Here is a 24,006-nt window from a genome sequence, read left to right as displayed (position 1 = left end):
GATAACATTATCTATTAATTTAATAATAAAGCGGCAATTAACATATTTGACAAGTTGCAAATAATGAAACTCAAATGTTCAGAGACAATGCGTTAATAAATATTCACTTGGAATGTGATGATTCCCACTTCTTCCTGTATAGTTTTGGTTGACTTAGAAATTGTTTGAAAACTCCTTGTTTAAAAAACTACAAGAAAAGTGGTTTAATATTTTAGCTTTTTCAAGTTTTATTTAGGATATTTCACACATCAGGCGGAATCTCTTAAATCGGGTAAAATGTAACCAGACAAAAAAAGGTCACTTCAAGGTCAGATATCTACTGAAATAACAAATAATACAGATTATTTCACTAAAAAATAATCATTTTACTGTAACTGCTGCTTTTAGGTCTTAGTGATGCCTCTGTTCATGACTGCTTTATTGGTGTTTCTCTCTTGTCTCAGCAGGATTATGTAACATTTGGGTCCAAAGAGTGCAATCAAGAGACCAAAACTAGAGGCCAGGATTGCAAATACCTCCACAGCATCTGCATATTTACCAGGTGAGTTGACATAAGCAGGAACAAAAGCCACCCACACAGCACAGAAGATCAACATGCTGAAGGTGATGAGTTTGGCCTCATTGAAGTTGTCTGGAAGATTTCTTGCTAGAAAAGCTAACATGAAACTGACAATGGCCAATAAGCCAATGTAACCCAATAACACTGCAAAACCAACTGTGGAGCCAACTACACATTCATAAACTATTTTATTATTGTGGTACTGTGTGTTTTTATGAGGAGCTGGTGAGGCAGAGACAAGCCAAGATGTGCATACTGCAGCTTGAACAGAAGTAAGAACCAGCACTGTGCCTCTCTGCTGCACAGCACCAAACCACTTGAGAGTGGCCTCACCTCCTGGCTTTGAGGCCTTGAAAACAGCTAGAACTACCATGGTTTTTACCAGGATACATGAGACACAGAGCACAAAGCTGATCCCAAATGCTACATGTCTCAGCTGGCATATCCATAGCATAGGGCGACCAATAAAGAGCAGAGAACATAAGAAACACAGTTTAAGTGACACCAAGATCAGGAAACTCAGTTCTGAATTGTTGGCACGTACCATTGGTGTGCTGCGATGATAGATGAAGATCCCCAGGACAACAGTACAGACAAATGTGCCCACCAGTGAGGTGGTTGTCAAGCAGATACCCAGAGGTTCATGGTAGGACAGAAACTCTGTTTCTTTAGGAATACATAGATCACGCTGAGGGTTGGACCAGAAATCCTCTGGACAACTGATGCACTCCATGGAGTCTGCCAAAAGGGTACGATAGTTATGGATTTTACAGTACCCATAGTAACATAATCAAAGTAAAATGACACTATTCAGATGCTACTTTCAAAGCACAGCTTGGCCACCTACCATTGACGTCACATTAAACAGATTTGAATTGTAGAAAAGCCAACGTAGGGAGAACTGTATTTTGCCTAAATCAGACTACTTTGTAAAAATTAAAAAATCTAATTCATAAGGTATGTCTGATACAATATCAATGTCGCTTTCCAGGTAAAATTGAGGTCAGGTTTACAGATCATGCACACATCAGCATAGAAGTGAAAGGTCTGCCCATTTAGCTTATCAGTCCAAGTGGGTATATTGCACCAGACACCACACGAGATTGCTCAGTTATCCAAGTATTGCTAATAAATAGCAATAATCCATACTAATTGACACATAATATATTAGTGTTTAGTTTTACAAATTGAAATTTAGACTGAAAACATGAAATATAACCAAATATTTTTCACAAGTCAACTGAAATCCAGCTTCTTAGAATACCCCTGAGACCAAAACCTTGATTCAACAAAATAGTCAGGATTTTTCATAAGCTCAACAGTCTTGACTCACTGGCATACAAAGCATTAACAATGTTAACTAATCAGACAGTCTTCAACTTACATCTCAGAGAAGTTTGGTAACATAATAAAACAAGTTACTTCAAAATGTAGTTAAACTACTAGTTTAATTACATGTAATTCATTGAAACTGCAAATATGAATGCATGGAAACCAACCAGTCTTTTTGCTGATCTTTCCCTCAGAACAAGGGATGCAGTCAAAACAGCAGACAGGCTGCCCCTTTTTTCTGGCCATACGAGTACCTGGAGGACAGCTCTCCCTGCACACTGACCGTGGGGGCTTTTGGGAGAGAGATAACCATGTTATTTTATAGTTATACTTACAAAAATGTAACAACAGCTGTGATAAGCTTAGAAATTACCTTTCTTGATTCAAAGTTCCAGAAGATTTTTTCTTCATAAATTGTGAGTGCTTCACCTTTGAAAGCCGACCTTTTAACATCGCCCTAGACATCACCATTCTCATCAAATGATACTTGATCACCAATCGATGTGGTGAAGTTCACCTTTTGCAAATAATGTACAAGCTACAAATGCATGATAAAGATGAAAAACAGAGGAGAGTGACAAGACCCCATCCATGTGTTTTATGCTACTACATATATTAATTATCCTATTTTTCAAAGGAAAGATTAAAACAAATAACCAGTATACAAATGCCATTTTTAAATTAAGTGTATTTTACTCTACGATGGTGATGAAACAGAATACAACAAGATTTTTTTTTTTTCAAACATGTTGAATGTAAATTGATATCACACCTGCCATGGCTCCAGGCTTTGCAAAGTGGCACAGCTGTTCCCACTGAAAGGTCCCCTCCGTGGCTCACACTGAAGCATGTCATGAAGGGCATACGCCAGAGAATACACAGCCTTGTAAACATTGTACTCAGATCTAAGGTTAGAAACATCCAAAAACTCTGTCTCCACATTTTCAGTATCTTCCTGCCCAGTGCACAATGTTTTCCCAGTTTCTACTCCAACTGCCGGATCAAAGCTACACTTAAATGTGTATTTACAAAATAGTTTCACCTGAAATGTTAAAATGTTGTCATTAACAGAAAATGCAATACAAGGCCACCCCAGATTACTTATGATTTAATATTTATGTAAGTTACTGTGTAATATTTAATCCTTACGATGTTATTTTCATATTTGTTATTTTGTGCAGGATGCGTTTGAAATAGAAAATCCCTGAGACCTGAACTAATGCTGTTTATTTGTTTTACTGTTAATTTCTAAAGCTGGTTTGTTCTATGCCCACCTTTATAATATGAAAGGTTTCACCCAAGTATTACAATTATTTAATTATTTCTTTACTTGTTGTATTCTGGGTTCTTTCCAACCATTTTAAACTATGCTTTGTTCAGCTGAAGATTTTACTGGTCTAAATGTCTGATGGTCTGATTTAACTGTGACTGACATTTGGTATTTTAGAAGATTTCATTTTAAACTGGGGACAATTAACAAGACTTTTGTCACTGAACTTTGGTTTAGACAAATGTACAATATAATTCACAATGTTACATTTATTGGGATCATTGACTTTTAAATCACACTGTACTTGAATTCCAACCTCTTCCATTAATTCAGTAATTTGGGTCCTTTGTACAAACACCATGACCACACGAGCTGTTGATGTTTTTATCACATGTACAATTCTCCTGAGTTCACTTGAATCATTGTCCCAGGGTAACACCTCTAGGTAAGCCAAACAACCCCCACCAGACTGATCCAAGGCAGATTGAAAGGACCGGGCAACATTGAGTCCATAATCATCATTAGTGACAATCAGTCCAACCCAAGTCCAGCCGAAGTGTTTTAGAATCTGAATCATAGCATGCACCTGTATGGATAAATTTATGTAAAGGGAATAATCGACACTAATTAAATACACAGTTATCTGTTGTTGTATTGTGTTACAATCGTACTAACTGACAGGGACCATACAGGTAAGAACAAAAATATATATTTATTAACAAAAAGGGCAGGGGACACAGGGAACTAACAAACACTAACAAAGTACCAAAAGAAAGAGACCCGAACACACGGTGCTACAAAGTACAAACAAAACCCTAGCCAAACATACAAAGTGACAACAGAAAACGCTGTGGGAACACAGGCAGAAACGCAAACTAAAACTCTACCGACAACATACAAAGTGCCAACAAAAAACCACGCACTAATGCGGACATGAAACTAACCAACTAAATGTACAAAGTGACAAACCAAAATCACTGCGCAAGGCAGGCAAACAGGAACAAACATACAAAAACTAACAGGACAAAGTATCAACTAAAAATGCTGCATAAACGCAGAACCAACAAATCAAAACCTACAAACCAAAAACAGACAGGTGCCTTACGGACAAACGAACGAACAAACAGACCGACCAGAGATGTGGAGGAGTAGTGTGCAGCATGAATGAATAAGCAGAAGTGACAAACCAGCACCGAACTGAGGACTGAGGGGTGCTTTTAAAACAGAGGGATGCACAGGTGAACTGAGTCTGTAATTAGTCCGGTGTGTGGAGTGGAGAGTGGAGGCAGTCCATACAGGGGTGTGGCAGGAGAGTGAGACTGAACAAAACAAAACCAAACCAAAAGACCAGGCCAGAGGGAGGAACTGTAACAGTATTGTGCAGTATCTATTTTTATATAAGTTGTGTTGTTGCAGACGTTTCACAAAATATTCATTACAGAAAATAGAAACATTATCTGAAAACCTCCTATGTTGGTCTCCAACACATTTTTTGGGGTTTCTCTCTATATATAATCTGTAAGGTTTGACCTTAATATGTGACATGCTTTAAAATTATTCTGTTAGGATTTTACTATGTTTTATTATTTGAATTTAATTTTGTACATAGTACTCAACACTGTGTAGCCCCTAGATCAGGGGTCAGCAACCTTTAACACCCAAAGAGCCATTTGGACCCAGTTTCCACGGAAAACAAAACACTGGGAGCCGCAAATACTTTTTGACATCTAAAATGAAGATAATTTTGTTTTTGTTTTTCTTTTGCCTTTACGCTTTGTATAAACAACTTTAGTATGTTTCTTATGACATTTATTTTAGTGCTACAGAGAAAATATTTTCATTTATGTAGTAAACACATTTTGAACATTTTGAAAAAATGAAATTGAAAAAAGAAAAAAAAAAAACAAGGTCTCTTTCAAATATATCAAAATTAAATTATCCACGTAGCAAACAGGACATGCCCTTAGCCATCATCCTTATGTCGCCTTTGGGCTGTCGGAGCGTGTATCGGAGCATGTCAACACGCGCACCCCAGCGGGTGAGCAGGTCCAGGCCAATGATGCACTCGTCGTGGATGTCAGCAAGCCAAAACTCATGGCTCACCTTTTGCTCCCCCACAGCGACATGCAGCACCCGTTTCCCTGTCTTTTCCCCAGTAACAGTCATTAATTCTGTTGCAGTGGGGGTCCACCCCTCTGGGAGTGGACCGTTTGTCCCCGGGAGAAACCCCCGTCGCAGCAAGCAGATGGTAGACCCTGTATCCACCAGGGCCTGACATTGGTGGTTCTCTATAACATAGTCCACATATAGTCCTTTAATAAATCCACAGCGACCCACTGTATGAAAGTTCCCGGGGAGGGGTGTGCATGGTCGGAGTAAGTGTCCCCTCACCGCCTCACTCCGGGCCGTGACCCAGCGTTAGCTTCCGGCACGGGGGCGGGGCAATCACGGGAAAAATGTCCCAGTTCACCACAGCAGAAACAGCCGCTGTCTTGCCGGTGACGCTGGTGCACTGAAATGGCAGCTGGTTGAGCTCGGCTGACGTTCTCCTCTGGTGTTTCCGTCTCACTGCTGCACTCGGCTGCCCGTGCCAACAATAGCTGGTCCAGGAGCCTCTGCTGTGATAGTCTCAGGTTCAGTACCTCCTCGGCCCACTTCACGGAGCGCCTCCTCCAGAGAGCCAGGCATGGCGAGGCGGACGTGCTGGCGGAGCTGCTCCGACGTGAGCCCCCCCAGGAAGGCGTGTAAACTCAGCTCCTCCCAGGCGGCGGCAGGAAATGAGGGGTAGCCGGTAGCTCCTGTCATTGCTCCGATCCGACATCAATTAGCACCTGCAGAGCGCGACCCTCCAGAGCCAGGGCCAGCTGTGTCGTGGTGTCTTTGCCGCTCCACCCACTGTGCAGCGCAGCGAGCTGGACCTGAACGAGGTAGGGCTTCAGTCAAACAGTCACCCCGGAATCACTGAATCTCCCGCCTGTTTCTCCCGGGTCCCCTATCCCCTCTCCCCGGGAAGTACAAGCTAACGTGACTCAACTATGTACACTACAAAATAAAAGAACCAATCAAGAGAACCACGCAACACATAACAGCAGCAACTGGAACAGCAGCATCAAAAACCAAAATAATAAGGTGGTTCACCTCTGGGTCACTACAATACATAATATATTCTTAGACTTTTTAAAATATATCATTAATTTTCAGTTAGCACTCATACAGTATGTCATTTTTTTTCACTGGTATCTTCTTCCATGATCATGAAAACTCAAAAGAGACAGAGTAAGACAGATGTCGGGTGGACCGCGAACAGGCCACCCAGAACCACATCACCAGGCTTATGGATTTCATTAAGAAACTTTTTGCGTAGTTTACAAGATGAGGGAAGAGAGGACAGCACTGAGCATAAAGAGGAGAAAGTACAAAAAAAGAAGATAAAGTAGACAAAGAAGAGCACATTGGTGTCAAAGAAAGCACCCATAGCTGTCCTTCTTCCTTCTCATATCTCCTTTGAACGAGGTTTCTTGAATTTATATGCAATGCTATGTTGTCCCTTTGCAAGCTTTCTGTCTCACTGCCTATCATGGCAAGTTAGGAGAGAAAGATTACCGTATTTTCCGCACTATAAGGCGCACCTAAGAGCCTTCAATTTTCTCAAAAGCTGACATCATCCGGATCGCCTTATATATGGATCAATATTGAGCCGCAACAGGTCTCGCAACTAAGGTAAACAGCCGCTGACTCCATTTGCCCTCATAGAAGAAGTAGCGCGCGGTGCATGCTGGGATATATGACTGCGCGAAGCGTGCCGTTTGATTTCCATTTGTGTTTGTGCAAAGACCCCAAAATGGCTCCTAATAAGAGACACGCTTATGACGCTTGAGTTTAAACTCAAGGCGATCAGTCACTTAGTAGAACACGGGAACAGACCAGCAGCGAGAGAATTTAACATGAACGAATCAATGGTGCGGTTTCTTGTCTTTACTGGAGCTGTGGACTGAGGAGTACATTGCTCTCAACTACATTTTATCCTATCTTTTCTTTATGTAACTAAAAGAAACAGAAAGGATCGTTACACATTTGGTACGTTACACTCGCACACGCTAGCTTGACTTGAATGACGCTAATTACACTAACAAGCACACGTAATTTATCACATGTAACAGGTAACAACTAACATACTTCTAATGACAATAAACATGTTAATACTTACAAAGACAAATGCTTTCCAAGGCACAAAGGTATAAATCACACTCAGCAGCAATTATCTTAACAAAAATCAACTAAAATACATAACTCTCACTCTGACAAATTTTAAGAACAATGCTATAATACTTCTTAGCTGCCTCATGAAAATTCTACATCACTGACTTCACCTCGGGGGAAAATAATAAAAAAGCTGTTTATTCATTTTGGGAGTGAACAGAGTTGTCAGAACGCTGGTTTGTAATCTACTAATAAAGTTTGACCGACCTATCTGACTGTTTTGTTGACATTCCCTTCAGCGTAGCTCCATCTAATGGTTGCATAACGTAACCCCAGCCTCTACTGTAGCGTCTATTCTATGCGCCTTATAATGAGGTGCGCCTTATATATGAAAAAAGCTCATTCATTGAAGGTGCGCCTTATAATGCAGTGCGCCTTATAGTGCGGAAAATACGGTACTAGGCAAGGGGTAAATGTCATGACATACGTATTCATCTTCTGTCTTTCGATTGGAAAATGTATGTTTCTATAAATAAATATCAGCCTCATCAAACCATGTTAGTTTTAAAGAATTTTTTAAGTTATTATCAATACTTTACATGTAAGGTACTGTAAATACAATGACTTCAAAAGACTTCTACATTGAGCAGGTAACAATCATATAACCGACCTGAGATGAAAACTAAACTAAAATCTTAATTATAAAAGTCAATAAGAAAATGACTGTATGTCAGAATGACAATGGACATCTAGTAGCCTGTTCCACAAACAAAGTAGAAAGAAAAGGTAGAACTGGCCAAGACATTTTTTTAATAATAATGTGGGTTCAGTGGGGGGAGGCTGCAACTGTTGCCCCAGCTGGTCAGGGACACATCTAACACTAGCTAGTGGTATTGCACCAGACCCAGCATACCCCCTTCTGGATATTGGTGGGTTCCTGCCAACTGGGACGACTGTTGCTTCCCATCCCGGTGCCTGTAATGGGCGTTGTTGAAAGGAGGCCACCTGTTGCCCAAGCCCATCTGGCCCCAGAATCTGTCACAGGCCTCAAGGACAGCAGGTGGCGGTCTGGCATGATGATAAAAGCTGCCTTAGACCTCCAGGTAACAATGCCTGTTTGTCTGATCTTGCTAAAGGAGTCATAACATATCCAGACCAAACATGGCAGATGGATCCACAGGCAACCTGATGAAGGAATCATGGTCAGTCTGCGGCAGACTAAACCAGCCACAAATGGCGCCTGGCAACCTAGAACCTAGCCATGGTGAAGCCCACAGCATCAGCCTGTTCCCTTGAGATGGACACCAGCTGGCCGCATCACTAGGCTCAGCACTGCGCCCTGTGCCTCCGTGGAACTTGGACTTGGTGCTTGGGGCCCTTGAGCGCTTGACCTTTGAATCTCTGTAGGGGGCTAGCCTACGGTGGGTGTCCTGGCTATGGCCTCGGCGCATCGTATTTAAAATTAAGTGAAGAATAAGAAAAAAAAAATCTGCGTGTCTTAAAAGTAACAACACACCTGACCACAGGAGGTGATTCCCACATACATTGGTAATATGTAACAGAGTGGAGATAGAGTCTCGATATGATCACTTTTCAAAGATATTGAAAACTGTGACCAGGTAAAACTAAATAATGAAGAATCTGATCCACCATTTATTTATACATTTATTTTACACTAACCACGATTTCTAAAGTTACAATGTCAGTTATAACTCCTATAATTGGCCAATTCAAAAGATCACTACTGAGTTCAACATACACTTTGCTTCAGACAAAACTATGACCTTACTGCAATTGCTACTTTTATTAATTGGTGGTTCCTCGACCCATGACTGCCCTTTTTGTGTTCCTCTCTGGTCTCAGTAGGATGATGTAACATTTGGGTCCAAACAATGCCATCAAAAGGCCAAAGCTTGATGCTAGAATGGCAAATACCTCTACAGCATCTGCATATTTTCCTGGGGAGTTGACATAAGCAGGAACAAATGCCACCCACACAGCACAGAAGATCAACATGCTGAAGGTGATGAGTTTGGCCTCATTGAAGTTGTCTGGAAGATTTCTTGCCAGAAAAGCTAACATGAAACTGACAATGGCCAGTAAGCCAATGTAACCCAATAACACTGCAAAACCAACTGTAGATCCAACTACACACTCATAAATAATTTTGTCATTGTAGTACTGTGTATTTTTATGTGGTGCTGGTGAGGCAGAGACAATCCAGGCAGTGCAGATTGCTGCCTGAATGCAAGTAAGAACCAACACTGTCCCTCTCTGCTGCACTGCACCAAACCATTTGAGAGTGGCTCCACCTCCTGGCTTGGAGGCCTTGAACACAGCCAGAACCACCATGGTTTTTACCAAAATACATGAGACACAGAGCACAAAGCTGATCCCAAATGCTACATGTCTCAGCTGGCAAGTCCATTGCACAGGGTGACCAATAAAGAGCAGGGAACACAGGAAACATAGTTTAAGTGACACTAAGATTAGGAAACTCAGTTCTGAATTGTTAGCACGTACCATTGGCGTGCTGCGATGATAGATGAAGATCCCTAAAACAACAGCACAGATAAATGTGCCCAACAATGAGGTGGTTGTCAGGCAGATACCCAGAGGTTCATGGTAAGAGAGGAACTCTGTATTTTTAGGAATACACCGGTCACGCTGGGGGCTGGACCAGAAATCCTCTGGACAACTGGCACACTCCATAGAATCTGAAAAAAAAGTTGGGATAAATATTTACACTGTTTAGAGTTATATCCTTAAAGAAAAAAAATGTAAATATCAAAACACTGAACCCAACCACTCATATTGCTGATCTTTCCCTCAGAACAAAGAATGCAGTCAAAACAGCAGACAGGCTGCCCCTTTTTTCTGGCCATACGGGTTCCAGGAGGACAGCTCTCACTGCACACTGACTGTGGGGGCTGTTGGGAGAAAAGTAAACTTTTAATTTCATGCTTTTTTTTCTTACATTCCACAGAATCACAGGTTTCTATATAAATCAGAAAAAACCTTTCTTTGTTCGAAGTTCCAGAAGATTTTGTCTTCATCAAGTGTCAGTTCTTCACCTTTGAAAGCCGACCTTTTAACTTCGCCCACCTTCTGAACTTGAGTACTTCCATCAGGGAGCCAAAGCCAGTTCATGATATCATAGATTGGTAAGACATCACCATTCTCATCAAATGATACTTGATCACCAAATGATGTGGTGAAGTTGACCTTTTGCAAATAATGTACAAGCTACAAATAAATGATAAAAATACATGGAAAATGTAATAAGACTCCATCCAAACAGAAATGTATCTAACTTTTGGCATTATTTGCAACTAAGTCATGAAATTTTTATCACTGTACTGAGAGAAGCGGAAATGTAGATTATTGTTTTTGCTGTTTTGTCAGTTGTCAAAAACAAAATACAAATTAGTTTTACCACTGCTACTTCTGTAAAACTCTTTACTTCTGAAATAAAATAACAGCCACTATATGTTTATTTTATCATTTTATACTGATAAAACAATATAGAGCCCTTTATGGTGCAGCATGTGTATTCAAAATATTAACAGTTGAAGTGATATCACACCTGCCATGGCTCCAGGCTTTGTGAACTGGCACAGCTGTTCCCATTGAAAGGTCCTTTCCCTGGCTCACACCGCAGCATGTCATCAAGGGCATACGCCAGAGAATATACAGCTTTGTAAACATTGTACTCAGGCCTGAGGTTAGAAAGAGCCAACAACCCAGTGTCTAGAGTTTCAATATCCTCCTGCCCAGTGCATAATGCTGCCCCAGTTTTTACCCAAACTGCTGGATCAAATGTACACTTAAATGAGTATTCCCAAAATTGTTTTACCTGAAATGTATTAGAGGGTTGTAATTATAATTATAGTAATTATGAACACAATACTGTACTTATGATTATTGCAATATTGTATCCTTACAATATTATTTTCATATTTGTAGTCATTTTGGTCAGGACGTATTTGTAACATAAAACTCCTGAGCCCTGGTATTTCACCTCGGCGGATGGCAATGCCCAGAGTGCCGCCCAGGTACGGCATTAAGCGAGGTGTCTGGACCACAGCAGCTGATGTCCAGGCTTCACTTGCAATCCACTGCCGACCTGTTACATTCTGCCGCACCACCTGTGCATTGCATCATATAAAACACATTTTTAATTATTTACCATCAGACATTCTGGTCTGTTAGAAATACAAGTAAAACTGAATTCATTTGATTGAAACTGAAGATAATTTGTAATTGAACACATTACATTAAGATTTATAAATCATAGTTTGTTTTAATTCCAACCTCTTCCATTAGTTCAATAATGTGGATCTTGTGTACAAACACCATGACCACACGAGCTTTTGAAGTCTTTATCACATGTACAGTTCTCTTCAGTTCACTTGGGTCATTGTTCCAGGGCAACACCTCTAGGTAAGCCAAACATCCCCCACCAGACTGATCCAAGGCAGATTGAAAGGACCGGGCAACATTGAGTCCATAATCATCATTAGTGACAATCAGTCCAACCCAAGTCCAGCCGAAGTGTTTTAGAATCTGAATCATAGCATGCACCTGTATGGATAAATTGGTGTGAAAGGATTAATGAATACGCTCGTACAATTAATACATGCTCATATACCCACAAAATATTCAACCTCATACAATGCAAACAATGTTTCTCATAAATAAAAATCACATATACTATCTGCAACACAAATGCTTTTTATTTTACTATCTGGTAATTGTGTCTCACCTGGAAAGCATCACTAGGGATCGTTCTAAAGAAGGATGGAAACCGTCGTCGATCAGTGAGACAGGAACAAGTTGCGAAGTAACTCACCTATGAAAAACTACTAATTTAATGCAAGTCAGACCCACTCGAAATATTTCCATATGTCAACAATGTTAAGATGACATTAATTCAAGTGTATATATAAACCTATATAACAGCGATACACAATATAGAAAACCAAAACTCACAATAGGCATTTTGTATAGACCTAGTACGTGGGAGATGGCAATAGAATTACTTGAGTATGAGTCACCCACTATCCCCAAGAGTGGAGGTGACCCTAAACAGTTCTGCTGAAGCATCAACTGTTCTTCTTGACCACTGGCCAGTGACAATGCAGCACTGAGTCCAATAATAAGTGCACCACAGGTGTCATAAAGACTGTATCCAAGAGTCACATTAGGTAGCAGGGTGGAGTTCTTGTTGATCTCATCAATGGCAAAGGCCATGGTCATAGCATCCCTGAAGCCTAAAGTGTCAAAGCTAACACAAAAAAATATCTTTTTTAACCATTAGAAAATGATGTAATCAAAATGTCAGTAGATAAATACAAAACCCATGATAACAATGCAACATACATTATAATATATTTTACTTCTGTATTGCAGTTTTTAAAAAAAGTTGTTAAAACTGACATGACTGCCATAACATTTTAACACAGTGGCACCATGAAAACAAATTTCTTGCAGTCCCATTGATACGTGAGCAACCCACCCTTTGCAGCTGGGCTGTCGTGGCTCTGATGTATACGTCCAGTCAGGGAAGACAGATGTAGGGTGGACAGCAAACAGCCCACCTAGAACCACATCACCAGACTTATGCATTGAGTTAAGATTAAACCTTTTCCGTAACTCACAAAATGAGGAAAGAGAGGAAAGCACTGAGCATAACAGTGGAGAAGTGCAAAAGAGGAAGATAAGGCAGACAAAGAAGATCACATACGTGTCTAAAAAATCCCCCATACTTTCCTGTTTCCTTCACACCTTTGTGCTCTTCAGACAAGGCTTATGGTTTTATATGCATCCCTGTCACGCCCTTTGCATGGTTTCCACCACTGTCTAATCTTTCTTACCACCTATCAGAGGATCAGCTGTGAGGCAGGACATAACATATCACCCTAATTATATTGTTATACTCCCCAGGATAAAGCATGATTTAAATGTAATGCCATGCTAGCATTTCAGCAAATAAAAGCCAAGAACTACTGTCACAGTTGATTATTATTATTATTTTTATTGTAGTTGTTGTTAGTGATATTTATTTATTAATGTAATGTTGATATATAATATCAAATGACATATGTCTTTCTATGGTATCCTTTAACAGAAAATATATTATGAAGGAAGGATTATAGTAAATTGATAACATTATCTATTAATTTAATAAGAAAGCATCAATTAACATATTTGACAAGTTGCAAATAATGGAACTCAAATGTTCAGAGACAATGCGTTAATAAATATTCACTTGGAATGTGATGATTCCCACTTCTTCCTGTATAGTTTTGGTTGACTTAGAAATTGTTTGAAAACTCCTTGTTTAAAAATACTACAAGAAAAGTGGTTTAATATTTTAGTTTTTTCAAGTTTTATTTAGGATATTTCTCACAATCAGGTGGAGTCTCTTAAATCGGGTAAAACAGGGGTCACTAACAAGGCGGACCGCGGTCCAGATCCAGACCCAGAAGCAGTTCCATACGGACCCGGAGCTACAGACCAAACCGAACGTTTTGATTCCAAATCTTGCGGGACACCTTAATTTTAATCGGCGCGGCTATTTTACTTATTACGGTATTTATTTAGTGGACGCTAGAACACATTGGCCAATTGAATGCGAGCTAAGCCATCCCACGTGACTTCACTTAGCCAATCGATTCTGTGGATCACAGGAGGTAAAATTAGCGACTCAACAGTAGATGAGAGAAAGTTCAAGGTTGGAAATAATTAATAAAGAAAGATGGTGAGGAGAGAGATACAGAGGACAGAGAGGAGAGATACAGACGACAGAGAGGAGAGACACAGACGACAGAGAGGAGAGACACAGACGACAGAGAGGAGAGATACAGACGACAGAGAGGAGAGATACAGACGACAGAGAGGAGAGAGAGACAGACGACAGAGAGGAGAGAGAGACAGACGACAGAGAGGAGAGACACAGACGACAGAGAGGAGAGATACAGACGACAGAGAGGAGAGATACAGACGACAGAGAGGAGAGGGACAGACGACAGAGAGGAGAGAGATACAGACGACAGAGAGGAGAGAGAGACAGACGACAGAGAGGAGAGAGAGACAGACGACAGAGAGGAGAGACACAGACGACAGAGAGGAGAGATACAGACGACAGAGAGGAGAGATACAGACGACAGAGAGGAGAGATACAGACGACAGAGAGGAGAGATACAGACGACAGAGAGGAGAGATACAGACGACAGAGAGGAGAGAGAGACAGACGACAGAGAGGAGAGAGAGACAGACGACAGAGAGGAGAGATACAGACGACAGAGAGGAGAGAGATACAGACGACAGAGAGGAGAGATACAGACGACAGAGAGGGAGAGATACAGACGACAGAGAGGAGAGACACAGACGACAGAGAGGAGAGACACAGACGACAGAGAGGAGAGAGACAGACGACAGAGAGGAGAGAGGGAGAGACACAGACGACAGAGAGGGAGAGATACAGACGACAGAGAGGAGAGAGGGAGAGATACAGACGACAGACATGACCTGGCCAGCAGGAGCCATCTCTGCTCTTCAGGACTGCTTTGAGTGCACCGACTGGGACATGTCAAATTGGAGGAGTACACATCATCAGTGACCAGCTACATCAGCAAGTGTGTCGATGATGTGACCATCTCCAAGACCATCACTACACGCTCCAACCAGAAACCATGGATGACTGCTAAGGTGTATGCGCCACTAAAGTCGAGGGACTCCGCCTCGAGAGCAGGAGACAAGACGGCCTTAACTGTCCCGAGCCATTAGAGAGGTGAAGCACACACAGGATCCACGGCCACTTTCAGGACAGCAGAGACAGCCGGCGCATGTGGCAGGGCATGCATCATCATGAAGTGCTTCGAGAGGCTGGTCATGAGGCACATCAAGTCCCAGCTTCCACCCTCACTGGACCCTCTGCAGTTTGCTATCATCCAAAACTTTTCACGGATGATGCCATCACCACTACTCTCCAACTGGCCCTCACCAATCTGGACAACAAAGACACATATGTTCGAATGCTGTTCATAGACTTCAGCTCAGCATTCAACACCATCATTCCCCAGCAGCTGATTGGGAAGCTGAGCCGACTGGGTCTGAACACCTCCCTCTGCAACTCGATCCTGGACTTCCTGACTGGGAGACCCCAGTCAGTACAGATCGGGAACAGCGTCTCCAGCACCACCACACTGAACACCAGGGCCCCTCAGGGCTGTGTGCTTAGTCCACTGCTCTTCACTCTGCTGACTCACAACTGTGTAGCGATGTACAGCTCGAATCAGATCGTCAAGTTCACTGATGACATGACTGTGGTGGGTCTCATCTGCAAGAACGACGAGTCAGCCTACAGAAAGGAGGTACATCAGCTCTCAGCCTGGTGCAAGGCCAACAACCTGTCTCTGAAAGGGAAAACTAAAGAGATGTTTGTTGACTTTAGAAGAGCAAAGAGTGGCCACTCTCCACTGATCATCGATGGAGCGTCAGTGGAGATCGTCAAGAGCACCAAATTTCTTGGTGTTTATCTGGAGGAGAACCTCACCTGGTCACTCAACACCCGCTCCATCAGCAAAAAGGCCCAGCAGCGTCTCTACTTCCTGAGGAGGCTGAGGAAAGCCCATCTGCTGCCCCCCATCCTGACTACATTTTAAAGGGGGACCATTGAAAGCATCCTGAGCAGCTGCATCAGGTAAGATGCACTTATGTGACTTGGACAACTTAGTAATCCTCAGCTCCATGTTCTGTCTTGTTACTGTCTTATGTAGCACCATGGTTCTGGAGAAACGTCTCATTTTACTATGTACTGCTTCAGCTATATGTGGTTGGAATGACAAGAAAAGCTTCTTGACTTGAGTTGATAAAAGGGCTTTGAGACTTAAAGAGGAAGATGTAAATATAAAAATGTCCAAAAAGAGAAGAGGGGACAGCGAAAATAGAGTTTTTAATCCAGAATGGACAGACTCCTTTCTGTTCATATTACCCACTAGGAGCACTAAACCAGTGTGTCTGATATGTTCAGAAACTGTGGCTCTTATTAAAAGAGCCAATGTCAAACGGCATTATGAGACAAAACAGAACGGTTTTAAACACAAATACCCACTCAAATCTGAAGTGCAATCACAGAAAGTTGCTAGTCTCAGAGCCCAGTATGACCAGTCCACCAGGATCTTGAGCCACATCCTCAGTTTGATGTTACATAATAATAAATCTGTCAAAAGGTTTTTGAATTATACTGAATTTGTACTGTATTCAAATCAAATTGTATTGAATTTGATTTGACAGTCAAGTATTGATTACATGCAGGCTACCTAATAATATATTGCAGTAAAAAGTCAGACATTATAATCTTCTGGACCTTGGCTTCCAAAAATATTGTGTAACCCGACCTCTTTAAATTTTACCCCTGGGGTAAAATGTAACCAGACAAGTTTACGGTCACACATCTACTGAAATAAAACAAAATACATATTGTTTTAATCAAATTAATAATTTTACTGTAACTGCCGCTTTTAGGTCTTAGTGATGCCTCTGTTCATGACTGCTTTTTTAGTGTTTCTCTCTGGTCTCAGCAGAATTATGTAACATTTGGGTCCAAAGAGTGCAATCAAGAGACCAAAACTAGAGGCCAGGATGGCAAATACCTCCACAGCATCTGCATATTTACCAGGTGAGTTGACATAAGCAGGAACAAAAGCCACCCACACAGCACAGAATATCAACATGCTGAAGGTGATGAGTTTGGCCTCGTTGAAGGTGTCTGGAAGATTTCTTGCAAGAAATGCTAACAGGAAGCTGAGAATAGCCAGTAAACCAATGTAACCCAGTAAAGCTGCAAAGCCAATTGTGGATCCAACTACACACTCATAAACAATTTTGTCATTGTGATATTGAGTGTTTTTATGAGGTGCTGGTGACGCAGAAAGAATCCAAGATGAACATATTGCTGCCTGAATAGAAGTAAGAGCCACAACTGTCCCTCTCTGCTGAACACCGCCAAACCACTTCAGACTGGCTCCACCTCCTGGCTTTGAGGCCTTGAACACAGCTAGAACTACGATGGTTTTCACTAGGATGCATGAGACACAAAGAACAAAGCTGATCCCAAATGCTGCATGTCTCAGCTGGCACGTCCACAGTCTGGGTCGTCCGATAAACAAGAGTGAGCAGAGGAAGCATAGTTTAAGTGACACCAAGATCAGGAAACTTAGTTCTGAATTATTAGCACGGACCACCGGTGTGCTGCGATAATAGATGAAGATCCCCAGAACAACAGCACAGATAAATGTGCCCAACAATGAAGCAGATGTCAAACAGATACCCAGAGGTTCATGGTAGGAGAGGAACTCTGTTTCTTTAGGAACACATAGATCACGTTGGGGGTTTGACCAGTAATCCTCCGGACAATTGGTGCACTCTGACGAGTCTGTCAAAAAAGGATGAAATTCTAAATTTTGTTACTTTTTAATTAGGAATCATTGCTGTCATAACTCCTTCCACATGTGAATATTGTTATTTTGCACAAAGACACAACCTGGGTTTTTGCCAAAGAAGGCTTGTGCTTTTCTAAAAAATTCTCAGTGGGACACAGTGCTGAGTAAAAAATAGTACTCATAACATTCATAACATTTTGGAAGGAGTACAAACCAGTTTCATTACTGATCTTTCCTTCAGAACAAGGGATGCAGTCAAAACAGCAGACAGGCTGTCCCCTTTTCCTTGCAATGCGGGTACCTGGGGGGCAGCTCTCACTGCACGTTGATTTGGGTGGCTGTAATAATAGGAAAATGATTGTCATATTTTCAACTGTGATGCTATTATTTTTATGTAGTAATGAAAGAAAACACAAGAATAAGGACAAGTAACCTCTTTGAATTCAAAGTTCCAGAAGATTTTATCTTCATCAAGTATGAGGTCTTCACCTTTCGAGGCTGACTTCTTAACAAGCCCCACATTCTGAACTTTAGTTCTTCCATCAGGGAGCCACCACCAGTTCATGATATCATAGATCGGTAAGGCATCACCATTCTCATCAAATGAGACTTGATCACCGAATGATGTGGTGAAGTTGACCTTTTCCAAGTAATACATAAGCTACAAATAGGAGAGATATATTTAGCAGATGGTTTATTTTGTAGATCGTTCAAATGTTTTCTTGTGCCTAAATTTCTTTGTGGATGCCACGATGTTAACAATCACTGCCAGATATAGATTTTTTAATCTATTTTTTATTTAGAATGGGTTTAAATCTTGCAGCATTGTAGAACTGCACCCAGCTTAGTAATTGGCTCTAGCCCTCTTTGCCCAGCTCTCGGGCACACTTTTCATATAAACATCATGAAACAGAAAAACTTGTATTTGAATTAATCTTTCTGTTCACACTGTGCACATGATGGTTCATACCACACAAAAACACACAAAAAAAAATTTGTGTTGTAAATTTGTCTGTGTTTCTAATGTAGTTGTGGAACTTTAGTTTTGTCTGTTTTGTGTTTACATTTGTTACTTTCTACTTTGTTGAGCTGTTACCTACAAAGTCTACAGTAAAGTTGCAGCAGTGTTTTAGTTAGTTAGTATTAGTTAATAATTACAGATCTACATGGGTAGGCAATATTTTATATACATTTACCTTTACCAGTAGTTATTTTGGCAGAAGCTATTATCCAAAGTGACTTACAAGTGAGATAATAAGCAAGCAAATATCTAAGCAAAGGAGACAAACTAAAATAAAAATCTAGAAAGAGCTGTTTCAATTTCATGTTGTATAATTGCAAGAATCTTTTTGTTTGTTTAAGTAAGGAGAAAGATTTAGGGCTTTGGACCTGATGTGGACAGCTACAGAAAGCCAGTGCAGAGAGTGGTGTAACGTGTGTCCTTTTTGGCTGATCAAAAATGAGACATGCTGCTGCATTTTGGATCAGCTGGAGGGGTTTGATAGTGCATGCTGGTTCCCGGGCATTAGGACACTGCAGTAATCAAGCTGAGATGTGACCAGAGCATCGTATTGTCCAAAAGGTAGGGTCTAATCTTTCTGATGTTGAAAAGGGCAAATCTCCACGACCTTATGACAGAGGACATGTGGTAAAGCTTAGGTTTCTGGCAGACTTATTTGGAACAATCACTGTGGACCCTATGTTGATGCTGATGTCGCGTTTTACTGAAGGTCTGCCTGGGAAGACAAGAACTTTTTTCTTGGAGAAGTTGAGCTGAAGATGCCTCTATCATCCAGGCAGCAATGTTGGTGAGGCATGCAGAGATGAGTAGTGAGACAGTGGATCTAGTGAAAACCACAAGAGGAATTGTGTGTCGTCAGCATAGCAATGATAGGAAAAACCCTGTGAATAGATGATGGAACCTAGGGATGTAGTTTAGATGAAAAAGAGTAGAGGACCAAAAACTGAGCCCTGCAGCACGTGGAGAGGCAGTGAGCACCTGACAAGATACCTTGAAGACAAGTAGGACTTAAGCTAGGCCAGAGCTGTCCGAGTGATGCCCAAATCAGAAAGTGTATAAAGGAGGATCTGGTGGTTGACTGTGTCAAAGGCTGCAGATAAATCTAGTAGAAGATTGAGCTGCAGCTTTTGCAGCCCGCAGGGATTCCACAACCTTCACGATTGCAGTTTCTGTGGAAGTCTAGTGAAGCCAGACTGGTTGATATCAAAGAGGTCACTCCTTGAAAGAAAGTCAGTCAGTTGATTGAAGACTGCTTATTCAAGGGTCTTGAAAAGGAGTGGGAGAAGAGAAACAAGTCTGTAATTCTCCAGAAGGGAGGGGTCAAGAGTTGTTTTTTAAGAAGTGGGGTGATCTGGGCGTGGTTAAATGAGGTGGGAAAGATGCCTGTAGTGTTAATGATTTATGTAATTCAAGCAAGGCAGTTATGGGTCATATCAGACATGACAAGTCCAAGAAGAAGAATAAATCTATAGGACTGATGAAGCATACATTTTTATCATTTGATTTACTGCCAGAGATAAATTATTAGTCAAATAGGGCCAAAACAATGTGCTAATGTAATTGATTACGTAAATATGTAGACTTTCATGGAATGTGTCAAAGCTATGAACAGGATCATCAAACGAGTGGGATTCTTCAAATAGAGACCTAATAAAATTGTGCTCTGTGCTTTGTAAAACTGAAAGAGCAAAAATATTATCGTATGCAGAGCAACAAAAATGCTGTAACCATTCTTATCTGTTGTGTTTCAAACAAGAACTCAAGACGGAAGACTCACTAGAGCACATGTTAGGAGGTTATTTATACACATCAGCCTTTCAAAAATAAACATTAGGTCGAAATTAAAAGAGCAATCCAAAAATGATTATTAAACTAACGGCCCAATAGAAAATTTTTTTTGTTGCAATCTTACTGTCAAAACAAAGATTAGCATTCAGTTCATTTTTTCTAGCTTTTTCTGAGTTTTTAAACACAGTTTATATGATATACTATTAAATGAAAACTGTTTAGTAGATGTGCACTGATTACGGTTACAGGTTTTGGTTCCACAATATTCTATCTTCACAAAATTGCACGTAGTAATTATCCCAAGGTGTATTAGTTGCTTTTAAATATACAAGGTTGAGTAAAATCTGACATCACACCTGCCATGGCTCCAGTGTTTGTAGAGTTGCACAGCTTTGTCCACTGAAGGGACCTCTCCCTGGTACACACTCCAGCATGTCATCAAGGGCATATGCCAGAGCATACACAGCCTTGTAAATATTGTACTCAGGTCTGAGTTCTGAGACATCCAAAAATTCCACAGTGTCTATATTCTCTAGATTTTCATCTCCAGTGCATAGTGCTCTCCCATTTTCCACCCAACCTAGTGGAGGTGGAGCAAATCTACAGTCAAATATGTATTCCCAAAACTGATTAATCTGAAAATAAGAAAATAAAAAACATGATTAATAGACATAGTAACCACATGGTATTTGAGTAATTTGTTGTCAAAATATATGGTTTAACTCTCACCATGCTATATTTGTAGTCATTATTATGTTGTTTAGGATTCATTTTTAACAGGAAGTCCCTGAGTCCTGGTATCTTTCCACGACGGATAGCGATACCCAGTGTGCCACTTAAATACGGCATGAAGGCAAGAGTATGTAGTCCATCAACTAATGTCCAGGCTTCACTGGCAATCCACTGCAGGTCTGTCACATTCTTCCTTACCACCTGGGCATCACATAGCACCAATTATCATTAGCAAACATCTGTGAAACAATTGCTATCAAGCTTTTGTACATTCTAAATTAAATCAAAATTCTGTAGATACTCAGTTCTAAAATTATTATTATTAATTATTAGCTAAAATAATATATGTGAGATATAATAATAATATATAGAAAGCATATAGAGCATATACATAACATACAACACATCCCAATACATAGTAGGATATGTAATTAAACTATTTCTGATCCAATGGAATCATAAATATCAATGTATTTTTATGCCCTGACCTCTTCCATGAGTTGAATCATGTGCGCTTGATGTGCAAACACAATGACTACACGTGCTGTAGATTTTGACATCACATCCACAATCCTCTTGTATTCGTTTGGATCATTGCCCCAAGGCAAAATCTCTGAGTAAGCCAAGCATCCTCCACCAGACTGAGTCAAGTCAGACTGGAAAGATCGAGAAACATGCAGTCCATAATCATCATCACTGACGAGCAGACCTACCCAAGTCCAACCAAAGTGTTTCAGAATCTGAATCATAGCACGCACCTAAGTGAATACAGAGTGAAGGATTAGTCTACTTGCAAAAATGATGATGGAATTACACTTGATTAATCCCATGAAGCTTCTCTTACATGAATACATACAGTTTCCTTGTGTGCTAAACTTTACATATAGTTTATACACAAATATTTCTCATGCTACTGATAGTGTTTTACCTGGAAAGCATCACTTGGGATTGTTCTGAAGAAAGATGGAAACCTTTGCCGGTCACTCAGGCAGGAACATGTGGCAAAATAGCTCACCTACCATGAAACACACTGTTTGTAAAGACACTGAAAGTCTAATTGATGATTAAGTGAAATACAGAATGCTAAGGACAATTTAGGACAGGAAACTTACAATAGGCAGTTTGAACAAGCCTAGAACATTGGAGGTGGCAATAGAAAATGTTGAGAAAGGATCACCCACAATCCCCAGGACTGGAGGAGTCCCTAAACAGTTCTGCTGAAGCAGAGACTGCTCCTCTTGACTATTGGCCAATGACAATGCAGCACTGAACCCAATACCAAGTGTAGCACAGTTGTCATAAAGACTGTATCCCAGAGTCACATTAGGTAGTAGGCTGGAGTTGTTGTTGATCTCATCAATAGCAAAGGCCATGGTCATAGCATGTCTGAACCCTAGAGGGTCAAAGCTAATACACAAAATATTACTACTAAACAGTAATATAGTATTGTTTACAAACTAATACGCGTTTGAGGCTTACCCGTGGCAGCTTTGCTGATGTGGCTCAGAGATAAACGTCAACTCTGGTAAGACAGAGCTATAATGGACTTCAAATAGTCCACCCAGGACTACATCACCAGTCTTGTACATCCCATTAAGATGAAACTTTCTCCAAAGTTTGCACAGTGGAGGAAGGCAGAAAGATTCAGTGAAGAAAAACGAGGAAGAAATCAAACTCAGATAGACACGCAAGGCCCTCATGACAGCCCTCCCTTCCTCACACCTTCATCTAATCAACATGCACCTATTTCCTAATTTATATGCAGGCCTATGTCATCTTTTTTGTCATCGCTGAATAATTCTCACCAACCATTATGGCTTGATCAGCTGAGGGGGACGGGCATAATACCACAATTTAAAATAGCTATATACTTTATATCACAGTCTCCACGGATCTATATCATAGTGTATACGTTATATGTTCTTCAGAATATTTATTCTTGTTACTAAAGGGGGTAATATTTTTGCAGCAATAATAATTCTCAAATCTAAACTGACCCACGTGGAATTTAATACCTGAACAATGAAATTCAAGAGAAGAAAACAAGTCTTACTGTTGTTTCACCACACATCTTATTACACATAGTGACATCCAGGTTTTTACACGTTTCATATATTTTATTACAGCAATCATGCCACTGTGGAACTCACCTAAAGGCATTTACCACACTAGGGAATTATAAATGGTATTCATCAATGTTACCCTAGCTTGCCAGTTCATATTTTAAATAGACTTTACCTGACTGTGAATACTTAGAATAAAACTCTTTATTGTGAAAAAAAAAAAAAACTGCCTAAAAGACTCATTTGCGTTTTGACTCTCTTTCTGTCTGAAAGTCAAGTGTAAAAAAAATCTTCTCAAATTGAAAAACAAACCATACCTTAGCAAAATGAATATTTTATATTATATTATCATATATTTACTTATGTTGACCTAAACTTCTTGATGTTTATGTTACTGTTTAGTCAAATTATAAAATGTAACTGTCCAAACTTTAAAAACCCTAAGTTGAACTATTTAAATTAATTTTAAGGGAGAAAAATGAAAATGAAACGTGAATTTTGTAAAGATCAATTAAATTAGATCGAATTAAAGACATTTTCTTTAAATCAATACTTAAGCAATCTCTTAAGCATTTTCAAAGAAGTAGTTATGG

At 40.4% G+C, this 24,006-nt stretch overlaps 2 protein-coding genes and 1 pseudogene across 2 annotated transcripts; all 3 read right to left on the bottom strand.

The window, feature by feature from the left end:
• Positions 1-383: 383 nt before the first annotated feature.
• Positions 384-3,738, bottom strand: LOC113174534 (annotated as a pseudogene).
• Positions 3,739-9,167: 5,429 nt separating this feature from the next.
• LOC113165198 (extracellular calcium-sensing receptor-like) lies at positions 9,168-13,004 on the bottom strand. The gene is made up of 9 exons (XM_026364561.1): positions 12,880-13,004; positions 12,354-12,648; positions 12,127-12,213; positions 11,676-11,945; positions 11,306-11,509; positions 10,948-11,217; positions 10,380-10,607; positions 10,168-10,291; positions 9,168-10,078 (listed from the first exon to the last, which is right to left on the bottom strand). The coding sequence occupies exons 1-9, from the start codon at positions 12,987-12,989 to the stop codon at positions 9,168-9,170; spliced, it is 2,499 nt and encodes an 832-aa protein (XP_026220346.1). The 5' UTR covers positions 12,990-13,004.
• A 3,884-nt stretch (positions 13,005-16,888) lies between these two features.
• On the bottom strand, positions 16,889-22,966 carry LOC113172222 (extracellular calcium-sensing receptor-like). The gene is made up of 9 exons (XM_026375094.1): positions 22,830-22,966; positions 22,463-22,757; positions 22,279-22,365; positions 21,839-22,108; positions 21,342-21,551; positions 20,975-21,253; positions 18,243-18,470; positions 18,024-18,147; positions 16,889-17,802 (listed from the first exon to the last, which is right to left on the bottom strand). The coding sequence occupies exons 1-9, from the start codon at positions 22,937-22,939 to the stop codon at positions 16,889-16,891; spliced, it is 2,517 nt and encodes an 838-aa protein (XP_026230879.1). The 5' UTR covers positions 22,940-22,966.
• Positions 22,967-24,006: the final 1,040 nt, after the last annotated feature.

Source organism: Anabas testudineus, chromosome 13 (assembly GCF_900324465.2).
Source record: "Anabas testudineus chromosome 13, fAnaTes1.2, whole genome shotgun sequence".
NCBI lineage: Eukaryota > Metazoa > Chordata > Actinopteri > Anabantiformes > Anabantidae > Anabas > Anabas testudineus.
This window is presented reverse-complemented; position numbering and strand designations above follow the sequence as displayed.

Coding starts and splice junctions, on each gene's coding strand:
- LOC113165198 (XM_026364561.1), bottom strand. CDS start 12,989: ATGCATAAGTCTGGTGATGTGGTTCTAGGTGGGCTGTTTGCTGTCCAC. Junction 11,946..12,126: donor TCCCTAGTGATGCTTTCCAG/GTGAGACACAAT, acceptor TTATCCATACAG/GTGCATGCTATGATTCAGAT. Junction 10,608..10,947: donor AAAGCCTGGAGCCATGGCAG/GTGTGATATCAC, acceptor ATTTATTTGTAG/CTTGTACATTATTTGCAAAA.
- LOC113172222 (XM_026375094.1), bottom strand. CDS start 22,939: ATGTACAAGACTGGTGATGTAGTCCTGGGTGGACTATTTGAAGTCCAT. Junction 21,552..21,838: donor TGATTCAACTCATGGAAGAG/GTCAGGGCATAA, acceptor TGTGATGCCCAG/GTGGTAAGGAAGAATGTGAC. Junction 21,254..21,341: donor ACAAATATAGCATGGTGAGA/GTTAAACCATAT, acceptor TCTTATTTTCAG/ATTAATCAGTTTTGGGAATA.